Source organism: Populus euphratica, unplaced genomic scaffold (assembly GCF_000495115.2).
Source record: "Populus euphratica unplaced genomic scaffold, PopEup_1.0 scaffold7.1, whole genome shotgun sequence".
In the NCBI taxonomy this organism is placed as follows: Eukaryota; Viridiplantae; Streptophyta; class Magnoliopsida; order Malpighiales; family Salicaceae; genus Populus; species Populus euphratica.
This window is the reverse complement of record NW_011499871.1, coordinates 1042896-1055013: the sequence shown is the minus strand read 5'-3', so window position 1 is coordinate 1055013 and position 12118 is coordinate 1042896. Positions and strand designations below refer to the sequence as shown.

At 31.4% G+C, this 12118-nt stretch overlaps 1 protein-coding gene across 1 annotated transcript; it reads left to right on the top strand.

Annotated features, from left to right (window-relative positions):
- The first annotated feature begins 3759 nt into the window (after nucleotides 1–3759).
- LOC105127301 (auxin response factor 9-like) lies at nucleotides 3760–8395 on the top strand. Its single transcript, XM_011028546.1, is given in 14 exon segments — nucleotides 3760–4292; nucleotides 4371–4486; nucleotides 4646–4741; nucleotides 5017–5073; nucleotides 5196–5348; nucleotides 5442–5526; nucleotides 5699–5789; nucleotides 5879–6043; nucleotides 6169–6282; nucleotides 6401–6473; nucleotides 6562–6715; nucleotides 6818–7422; nucleotides 7523–7710; nucleotides 7829–8395. Coding segments are annotated over 14 exon segments (2118 nt in total). The 5' UTR covers nucleotides 3760–4210; the 3' UTR covers nucleotides 7968–8395.
- The last annotated feature ends 3723 nt before the right edge of the window (nucleotides 8396–12118 follow it).

Here is a 12118-nt window from a genome sequence, read left to right as displayed (position 1 = left end):
TACTTTATGTTCACAGTAAAAAAGTTATTTTTTTTTAATGTGAGACTTGGAGCTTTTTAGTATATATACTTTATGTTCACAGTAAAAAAAAAAATTTCATGTGAGACTTAGAGCTTTTTAGTATATATACTATATGTTCACAGGAAAAAAAATTATATTTTTTCAACATGAAATAAAAAACATTTTTGATTTAAGTACTTCAACTTAAAATGATAAAATTATTAACTTTTCTATATGAGATAAAATTATTTTGAAATAATCTTTTAAACTTTATTATTTGCAACATGTATAACTTACATTCATATGGATTGTTTCTTAATTTTTTTATATGAAATATTAAAATTTTAAATATTTTTTTAATTTTTCCAGGTTGATTCGGGTCAACCCGTGTAGCCCAGGACCCGGCCCCCTGCCCTGGTCAACTCTCGGACCGAGTTTGATAACTATGATTTCAAGTTCTTGGTGTCAGGTATCCAATTGACATCATTATACCCTTTAAGTACCGCCAAATAACTAATATAGTGTAGTTTATAGTCGAAGATGCACCTTAGATATTTAAATTCTCTTTATATTGCTTTTCAATGATCCATATTTTAATTACTTATAAATTTACATAGTTTGCTAACCAAGTAAGTAATAAGATTTTGTGTAGTTCATAACATACATAAATCTCTCAAATATATGAGAATATTTTAATGGTTTATTCCCTTTCTTTTATTTTTTGGACAAATAAACACTTATATCCATTGATGTTTTCACAATGCTATTATCACATTTAGAAAAATTATCAAGAACTTTCTTAACATAATGAGATTAGAACAATATCAATCCATCAGATGTCCTATAAATTCTTGTTTTTAGTATAACATTTGCAACATCCAAGTCTTTTATGACAAACTTGTTAGTTAATATTTTTTCAGTAGATTTGATCATATGATCATTATTATCTAAAATAAATATACCATCCATATAAAGGTGTATAAGGACATGATCTTTATCCATGTTTTTCACATAAATATATTTATAACTTTGTTGATTTTAAACTTATTTGATGGTATAACCTTGTTAAATTTTTTGTGTTATTCTTTAGGTGCTTGTTTTAAATCATATAATAATTTGACAAGTTTACAAGCTTTTTTTTTATTGTCAATTGACAATAAACACTTTTTTTTTTTATTGTCAATTGACAATAAACCTTTTAGGTTGTTACATGTAAACCTCAACTTCAAGGTCATGACTTAAGAAAGTTATTTTTACATTTATTAGATGTATTTCGAGTTTGTTAATAGTTGCAATGACTATTAACATTCACGTGAAAGTTACTATTGATAAAGGTAAACATGTGCTAAAATATTCCACACTTTTTTCTTGTTTAAAAATACTTAACAACAAGTCTAACTTTATACCTATCAATAATGCCATTAGCTTTCATATTCATTTTGAAGATCCACTTATAACCTAATAGTTTACTTCTAGATTTGTGAGGAAAATCAAAGCATAAAAAAATACTAAAATTTGAGGCGAGGAAGAGTGTATAAAATTTTAAAAAACATTGTTTTAAACTCTCTTTTCACCTATTTTTTATAATGAATCTTGAAAGCTAAAAGTTTAAAGAGTTAATTCATAATCAATTCTCACCATTAAACCTTTGATTAACCACCGTAAATAAAAAAATAAATATAATGGCCATAAATCTATTTTCTTTTAAAAAAAAATTATATTTGTATAAAATACTTATGGAAGAGATTGATTGTATTCATGGGCTAGACTTGACAAAATAATGGGCTAAAAGAATAATTCTTTATATATCAAGCTCGAGTCCAAATCTCAGCTAACAAAAAATAATCTTGTGTGGTTTAGTATATTATTTTACAAGCCCAGGCTTGAAACTTAAATCGTGTTGGGTTAGCATCCACATGTTAGTTTAAGCCTAAAGTTCATTTTGTCTAGAACCTTTCCACTCTAAAAATTTGGGTGCCATTGGAGTCAAATTTCAATATTTCCAACTATCCATTTTATAAACATTAGAAAATTTTTGTTTATTCCCAATATATGATAGAGTTTTTTAGAGGGTTTTGAGTTCCACTAAAACATGTTACTTGTAGATTCTTTAAGATCAATTTATCATTTAATTATATTTTTTTTTCTAAATCATGTTAATGTTTAATGTTAAATAGCATACAATAGAGATTAAATTCCAACAAATTTTTAACCCTAAAAATAAATAAACCTTACTTTTAATTTGGTTTTAAATATGCTTATAAATCATGTTTTTTTTTTAAAAAAAAAATTTCCAACACTTTTAAGAAACCAAGGCCAGGCTTGAAACTTAAATCGTGTTAGGTTAGCATCCACATGTTAGTTTAAACCCAAAGTTCATTTTCTCTAAAACCTTTCCACTCTAAAAGTTTGGGTATCTTCGGAGTCAAATTTCAATATTTCCAACTATCTATTTTATAAACATTAGAAAATTTTTGTTTATTCCTAATATATGATAAAGTTTTTTAGAGGGTTTTGAGTTCCACTAAAACATGTTACTTGTAGATTCTTTAAGATCAATTTATCATTTAATTATATTTTTTTTTCTAAATCATGTTAATGTTTAATGTTAAATAGCATACAATAGAGATTAAATTCCAACAAATTTTTAACCCTAAAAATAAATAAACCTTACTTTTAATTTGGTTTTAAATATGCTTATAAATCATATATATTTTTTTTTTATAAAAAATTTCCAACACTTTTAAGAAACCAATGAAAGGATGGAAACATTGTTTGATTGTTAAGAAACTAATGAAAAAGACAAATAAAACTTGAACAGGTATATAATCCTTAGTAATAAATTCGACTCAAACTGGATTTTTCAAATTTTTATATTTAAAAAATGAGTCAATTCATTTATGTTGACAGACTTTTCTTTTAAATAAAACAAGTGATCATGCATTATTATATATGTTAAAAAATTTATTTTTCTTTTTAAGAAAAATAAAATAGAAAGGAATAATAATAATGATAATGATGATAATAATAATAATAATAATAATACAATCTTTTAAATTTTAATACTATATTTTTAAATGATCTAAAAAGGTGTTGCAAAAATAAATACTTAAAATTTTAAATTAATTAATAATATATATTTTAAAAGGACCAACAAGATGTTTAGTAATTTAACGATGCTCATGAAGTAAATAATAACATTCTATTAGTTATTCTCTATAATCCACTCTAAATAAATAGAAAAATATAATTAGAATAGAGAAATAATAAGTGTAGATATTTTTTTATGTGTTATGAATTTTACATTATCTCTTCTCTTTGTATTTATCCAGCTCCAAGAAATAATTAATAAAATATTATTAATAATTTAATGAACAACATAAAATTTTCCCTAACATTGCAAAACTCAATACTTAAAATTTTCTTTCATAAATCAAGGTCAAATATAGTTGCTTTATTTTGATGGTAATTAACGGTTTCCATGCTTGGAAAGCTTTTAAAGACAATTGTATAGCTTAAATTTTACAAAGTAATTTCACATGGGATCCTCAGATTGATAACGAAAAATTTCGCAATAAAAAACTACCCGCCATCAGTTAACTAACGGTAAAATAATTTCTATTCTTTTCCGTCAATCTAACGGCATCCATCTAATCCTTCTCTCAAGTTAAAACTCTTAACTAGGGTTAGTTGGGTTAACGTTACAAAACAAAACAAAAGCAGTCAGCAACAAATAGGAAACAGAGAACACAGCATAACAGAACAGTTAAAGGGACACAAAAGTCGCGTAATATAAGACGCGCGCAAAGCAGTTTTTCATGTTGGAAACGGCGTTTTTATTGTCTGAAGAGAGAGAGAAAAACAGCTGCTTTCAGCGAGAGAAAACAGAGAGATTCCTGTTTTTCTTAAGCTATTAAGAAGAAGAAGGTGGTTTTATAACGGTTTAAAAGTGTGTTTTTTGCGTTACAGGTTCTTGGATCTCTCAAGTGTGAAATAAGTGAAAAGTCGGGGACTTTTTAATGGATTTTAAAGGGAAGTAATTGTTGCAATTATTGAGGGATTAAATTGTTGTGATTAAGTGTAGATAATGAGGGTTATTTAAGGTTTATAGAAAGAAGTTATACTTCGTGGGTTTTAATTTATTTTTTGGAGGGTCGTTTCTTTTGTTGACTAACTTTGGCTGCTAATACTGCTTGGTGGGTTTTAAAAAATGATGGCTATGAATAGAGGAATAGGAGGAGGAGGAGGAGGAGGAGGGGGGTCGTTTTCGCAGGGGAATAGTGAAGGTGAAGGTGAAGTGTGAACTGACTTTCTTTTTTTTTTTCATTTTCTTTTTGTTTCCCGGGAAATTTTTGAGATTTTTTTTCCAGGTTGTGGAGGAGATGATCTGTATACGGAGTTATGGAAGGCATGTGCAGGTCCACTGGTGGATGTTCCCAAGCGAGGAGAAAGAGTGTTTTATTTTCCTCAAGGTCATATGGAACAGGTAAAGTTTGGGTTTTAAACTTTTGTTGGTTGTTGAGCGAGTGATGGAGCGAATTACTGTGGTTTAATTGGAAATTTTGAGTCTTCAACCGTTTTCATTTGTGGGTTTGTGCTATTTCTGGTCGAAGATAAATTTTTTTCTACTTTTGGGTTCGTGTAGTTGGAGGCATCAACAAATCAGGAATTGAATCAGAGGATTCCTTTGTTTAATCTGCCTTCGAAGATTCTCTGTCGTGTTATTCATACTCAGCTGCTGGTATTTTTCGGCTCCCCGATCTTAGTTTCCTTTGCATATTTTTCCTTTTATTTTTATGCTTTGTTGCTGAGAAAGTAGAGTATCGATCCATTTAATTGGGTTTTCATGAAAGTGATCATATTATTTAGCTGAACTCATTAGTGTAGATGCAAGACATGTTTGACTTAGGTCTTAGTCATATTGATTTGTGCATTTTCTTGGTGACTGATTGAAATACTAAATTTAATGGTCAAAACGGTTGATTTGATCTTGTTGATTTCTTTCTATTTGTCCAGGCAGAACAAGATACAGATGAGGTTTATGCACAGATAACTCTAATTCCTGAATCAGATGTAAGAAGTGATTAGTTATCTTTTCTAACTTCTAAAGCTTTAGTGTTCAGGTTGCAGAGATGTAGACAATCATTTGTTTTGATTTAACTCTAATGGTTTTAAATTTCATTGAAACACTGTAGCAAATTGAACCTACGAGTCCTGATTCAAGTTCATCTGAGCCTCCAAGACCTACAGTTCACTCTTTCTGCAAGGTTTTAACTGCCTCTGATACGAGCACCCATGGTGGATTTTCTGTTCTTCGTAAACATGCCACTGAATGCCTTCCTCCACTGGTAATATGTGTATGCTTGTGTGCTGTGCTAGTCTTGTTTTCTTCCTTTTGATCATATGTTGACTTCAGCTTTTTATATATGGATGTTTTGAAGGATATGACCCAGCCAACCCCAACTCAGGAATTGGTTGCCAAGGATCTACATGGTTATGAATGGCGGTTTTAACATATTTTCAGAGGTAAAGGATTTCTATGTGCTTTCCATCTGTGCTTGTGATGGTGATGTGTTATTCTTGAGTTTAGAGAGAAATTGATATCTCTCATGGGCTATGTCTTGGACCACTAGACTTACAGCACAAGTAATTGGTTGGTAAAAAACAAATCATCACTCACATATTATAAAATTAACAGGTCAACCAAGGAGGCACTTGCTCACCACCGGGTGGAGTACATTTGTTACCTCCAAGAGATTAGTTGCCGGGGATTCATTTGTCTTCCTCAGGTATTCATTATGTTTTCAGATGGTGGCGTCTTGCCCTCCATAAAGTAAAATGGATGGAACTCTTATTTGTTTAACAATTGGTTGTCTAGAGGGGAGGATGGGGAATTGCGTGTTGGGGTGAGGCGTGTTGCTTGCCAACAGAGCAGCATGCCATCATCTGTGATTTCCAGTCAGAATATGCACCTTGGAGTTCTTGCAACAGCTTCTCATGCTGTTTCAACCCTGACTCTCTTTGTGGTATATTATAAGCCGAGGTATAATCTTCACAAGAAACTGTGCAAGCTTTTTTTATCAAAGCATTCCTGCCAAATATGTCAGATTGCTTCATCTTTTCTTTCTTTCAATAAATTATTTCTCTTTGTTTAATTTAAATTATCAGGACAAGCCAGTTCATCATAAGCCTGAACAAATATTTAGAGGCTGTCAGCAATAAGTTTGTAGTTGGGATGAGATTCAAGATGAGGTTTGAAGGTGAAGATTCTCCTGACAGAAGGTGGGAGAATTACTGCAAATGGTTGCTTTAAGCATTTCCTTTATAATGTTGCAGATCTATTGTAAATGCGCCATGAAATTTTTAATGACTCACAATTCTGAAATTATTGGTTGATAAGGTTTTCGGGCACGATTGTTGGGGTTGAAGATTTTTCTCCTCACTGGAATGATTCTAAATGGAGGTCATTGAAAGTAACAACTTCTAACCTTGATATTTTACTCTTTATTTGATATTAGAAGTGACGCATGTAATTAATCTGTTACTTTGTCTCTTTACCAGGTTCAGTGGGATGAACCTGCTCCTATTCCAAGACCCGATAGGGTTTCACCATGGGAGATAGAACCCTGTGTGGCTTCGGTACCTACAAATCTGTCTCAACCAGTTACACAAAAAAATAAAAGGCCCCGGCCTCCATTTGAAATTCCAGCTCTTGGTAAATAAGTGTTCTGTTTCCTCCTATCTTCTCAGCATTTAATAAGTTGCTCATTGCAATTTCTCACTGTTTTTGTTATTGGTTGCCCTCATAACGATATAGATTTATCTTCAACTGCATCAACTCCTTGGAATTCTGGATTGACACAGTCCCATGATTTAACTCAACTGAGTGTTACCGGTGAAGGCAAAAGTTATGAAAATCACATTATGTGGCATCAAAAACAGACTGATGTTAATGGCCATAGCAACTCTATGTCAAGGACTCAAACTGAAGGGGGCTGGTTAGCTTCTCCCCATGTTAATGTTTCTCAGCATCTGTTTCAGGATGCCATGGAGGATAGCAAAAGTGTTTCCCCGTGGCCTGTATTCTCAGGCTATTCAACTCTCCTCTCATCCAAGTCAAAGAATGACCCAATCCCTGACCCATCTGATAAGGGGAGGAAATCTGAGGTGCCTAGTAGTTATCGATTATTTGGCATTGATCTGGTAAATCATTCCTCAAGCTCAACTCCCATTGAAGTGCCTGCACAGCCGATGAGTATATGTAGTGGTGCCACTGAAGGGCATGTTCTAGGCACCCTGTCTGCAGTTGATTCAGACCAAAAATCTGAAGTATCCAAGGAACAGAAACCAGAACAGTTACAGAAATCACCAAAAGAAATTCAGAGCAAGCAAAGTTCTACTTCCACTAGAAGTCGCACGAAGGTACTGAAAATAAGAATTTATCGTTTAATTTAACATTTTTTGCACTCTTCAGCAGGTTTCTGAAAAGAATTTTCTTGTATGGTGTTGTATTTTCCGATAGGTTCAAATGCAAGGGATTGCTGTTGGTCGGGCCGTGGACTTGACCATGCTTAAGGGGTACAGTCAGCTTCTCGATGAGCTGGAGCAGTTATTTGACATTAAGGGACAGCTTCACCCTCGGGATAAGTGGGAAATCGTCTATACTGATGATGAAGGAGATATGATGCTTGTCGGTGACGATCCTTGGGCGTAAGTATAATGTAGTTTTGATGTTCACAACCTAGTAAAACTTGCATCAGAACTTCATAGACAGTTCTTTTACCTGTTGCGTATTATGATACTCATTGTTTGGCTGTATTTGATGCAGCGAGTTCTGTAACATGGTGAGAAGAATCTACATATGCTCAAGTCAGGATGTGAAAAGGATGGGTCCAGGAAGCAAACTTCCCATGCTACCCATAAAAGGTGAAGGGACTGTTTTAAGCTCAGATTCAGCAGAGAACTGAATCATCGAACTTCCCATCTCTCACATTTCTTACTCTCTCTCACTCTCTTTTTTTTTTTTTTTTGTTTTTTACCTTTGTTGTCGTCGTTTATTTGTTTGTGGTTATAGTAGTTTTTGGGCCCTGGGGATGGTTTAAGTTGGAGAGACAGGAGGCACTGGCTGATTAACAGCTCGGTTTTTTAGAGCTAACTACCCAAGGAGACTCAAAAAAAGACATTGACTGGGTTTTAAGTAGTGGTGGGAGTTAAGACCGTAGGGCTAGGGTCTTTGCATTTTTTTGGTATTTGCAGGTAGGGCTGGGGATTGGGGTATATGTTTCTTGTGTCTGTAAATATCTTGCGGTCTGGAATTGTAATATTCGTCTTTACAGCTTGGAAATTTTCACGCTTAAGTTTCTATGTTAGCTTTAGCCTATCATATTATTTTGTCGTTGGATATTGTGCTGCATTACTGCATGTCGAGTTAGGTCTGAACAAATCCTTGTTCATGTTTAGTTTTAGATTAACACCTCGGATGTTTTGGGAAAAAAATGATTTTTTTATTTTAAAGTAATATTTTTTCTGGTATTTTAAGATGTCTTGAATTTTTTTAAAATATTATTTTGTAAAAATTATTTTGAAAAGTTAAATATTAAATTAAAATGGTCAAGTGTCAACGTAATGATAGTAATCTAGAGCCTCTATCAAATCTTTCTGAGTGTACTAGCGCCTTTCAATTGGCATTCATGGCCTGTCTATCTTGTATTCAATTCGCTTTGAGCTGTTGGTTAGAACGGTGAATGCATTTATTTTTATAGTAATTTGTTAAAAATAAAATTTTAAAAATAAAAAAAATATTATTTTCAAATATTTGTTTTTCAAGATAAAGGATGCATAAAAAAAACCTGACATTTAGACACAGAACTCGGAGCATGATCACCACCATCATCTGCTTTTAAGACATGGGATCAGGTGTTCATTTTAGTAGAATCTGCTAGACATCAAAAGGCACCGATTTTAGCATCAAAACTCAAGAACCGCAGCTGGGTTTTGGGACCCGTGTCTCTAGAGTCTAGCCCGCAGCTCTAATCATATATAGCTTTCCAGATTACCCGCAACTGCAAGCTAGCTAGCCAGCCAGCAGCCCGGCATTACTATTAGATTTGGCTTGCTTGTTAGAAAGAAATTTCGTGTGTCTTTTGTCATCCTCCACGGCAAGGAGAGAATAGCTATCTGCTTGAACAAAATGACAGACATGAGGAGAAGTTTTAAGAAGATTGCTGTAAGATGGCAACAAGAATCCCTTGCCATCCCTCTCTTTCTGTGTGTATAGTCTATGGACACCAACACATGAGACCAAGAAGAGACAGAGTAGGAATATTTCAGAGAGGGATCCTTCTGCAGAGGTTTTTTCAAAAAAGTTTCAATTGTCTAGTTAGCTTTTGAAAAACGAAGAAGGGACAAGTGCTCATGCCCACTATCGAACATCTCATTTGTGTACATTAACCTAACATATCAAAATAGTTGGGGATAAGAATCTTTCTCGAGCACACATTTTGATTATTATAATAAAGTGCTCGCAAAAACTACCTTTTTTCTTCTTATGATGGCATAAGCATACCTTATTTTCATAAAATCACATTTGATGATGACCTCTCTCTCTCTCTAAACGATATCTTCAAAGGCTTGACAAAATCAAAGCTGGATTTCAAGAAAGAAAAGGAAAAGATAAAAAAGAAAGATCCATGCAAGTGATCTTGATGTGAAAGCAATGTCGTGAAAGCTACCTGAAGCATTTAATTACCAACTTGCATTCAATTAAAGAGAACTTATATTAGAAAGGCATTTCATTTAGGTGATTTTTTTCGTTTCATTGAATATGGTATTTTAAGAGATTATCATATGTTAAGTATGATAAATTTCTTTTAGGATGGGGAAAATTATTATTTATTTTCCAGTGTTAAAAATAAACAATATTATTTAAAATAAGAAAAATCTTTGTAAAATAAAAAACTAAAAGTTATTAATAAAACACCGTGACTTGGGAGAGGTTTCACTGTAGATTTGTACAATAAAATCTTTTTTTATCTCTAATTTTATTTTTTATGTTGATCATTAATTTCTTCTTTATAGATTTGATTTTTTTTTATTAAAATTCAATATACAATTGTGCTTCGTTATTTTGATTGTCTTGGTATTAAATATTTATAATGTTAAGAATAAATCTGACTCTTAATTAATGTTTAATTTAGCAAAGTTAAAAATAATTTTACTGAATTAGAACAATTAAAGCTACAAAGATCAATCTTAAACAATAAACAAATATTTAGCTTTTATTTTTTTGACAAACATCATGGGTTGAATTGCAAGGGTAAGAGGAAAGATTCTATCCTTTTTATATTATTTTTTTAATTTAATTTTTATATATTAAATTTATTTAGGAGTTGATTTAACAATTTTTTTTTGGCTATCTAGATTAGAAGATTCTTGCAATAAAAATTCTTTAGCATGTCTGTCACTACTTAGATTTGTTGCTAGATCTGCTACTGCTTAAAAATAGACCACATGGACTTATAAGACTCACACACATAAAAAAAAAAAAAAAAAAAAGGCCTCAGAAAAGCACAAAAACATGAAATTGAAAGGGACCCAGTTTTTTTTTTTTTTTTTCTAGGAATTGACCGGCACCAATTAAGTTTTCGAAAATGAAAAGGATATATACAAAACAAGGTTATCCCTTTTTAAAAAAGAGGAAATAATAATAAAAAAGATTCTTTATTAGCATACGGGTTTTTATATTTATAATTAATGTTGTAATTCAACACAACAGTACTATTATTTTTTTTGCTTCTATATTAATTTACTTTTGGCACCCCCTTCTAATTTCTTCAGGCAGGGAAGTATATCCTGCCCCAACATGTGAATTACTAGCCAGTTACTCGTTGTGTATATATAGAGAGAGAGCCACTTAAATCACAAATTTTACTGAAGAGAAGTGTGTGGTAACAATTGGTGTCGGCAGACAGTTGTTAATTGTGGTCTCTTTAGCATTCGATGAGTCTGTTTAATAGTTGAGCATATGCAAGAACAGGAGGTAGCTTGGATGTCAAGCAGTGATGAGTCTAGAATGCCGTGGAAGGAATTGGATAATTGACTGAGTGGACGGATATATTATCATCTTTTTGTTTTTGTTTTTGTTTATGTTTATGTTTTTTATGTAATCACAAATAAATTATATTTTTTTAATTTTAATATTTTTAATTTAATTTTTATTTTTATTTATTTTTTAATTTCATCTTTCAACATTTAATTTATTTTTATATTAAATTTTATCTTTTAATTATTATTTATTTTGTTTTATATTTTTTTATTGAAATATTTTTTTTTTAATTTCATCCCTCTAAATTTTGCTAATTAAAATTTTATTTATTAAAAATATAATTTCATAATTTTTTTAGATTTGTTTTTATGAGATAACCTACCTTTATATTATGTAAGTTTGAAATGTTAAACTAAATTAATTTAATTTTTTTATAATTAAAATTTTAAAAAATTATTTTATTGTTGTATATCAACAAGTTATATATTTAACGAATTAATCTGAACTAATCCAAATTAATTTTTTTATTTAATTTATTTACTATTATCGTTGTCTATTTTTTTTCTTAATAATATTAGATTAACTAAACTTCCTGAATGCAATCAAATTAGTAAACTGATTTTTTTTAATTAAAAGCACTACCGGTATTTGAACAATATTTTTTAAAATAATAGAAAATATTTAGTCTAGTCCGCGGTGTAATGTGCACCACCAATCCAGTATTGCCTTCTGGCTGGTGTCCTTTTCTTTTACTCGTAGATTCTTGTCCGACAAAAAAAATGTTGTAATAGCAGTTTTGTGGGGCAACTTCCCTGTAGCCATCCTCCAAATCATAGCTTCGTAGACTGCCCAACAATTTAACACCGCAAACATCAGCGTTTAGTCTAAAAGATCCTCCAAATCCAAATTCCTGTCTTTGATGACTGTGACTGGACCCCGTGTCAAGGAGATATAAAGTTGAAAAATGTAGCCGTTGTTAGTGCACTTTCGAATTTATTTTATCTGCCACAGACCTAAATATTTATTATTTTAAAAAAAATTAAGTCACTTAAATTCTCTTTTCCTACAAAGAGA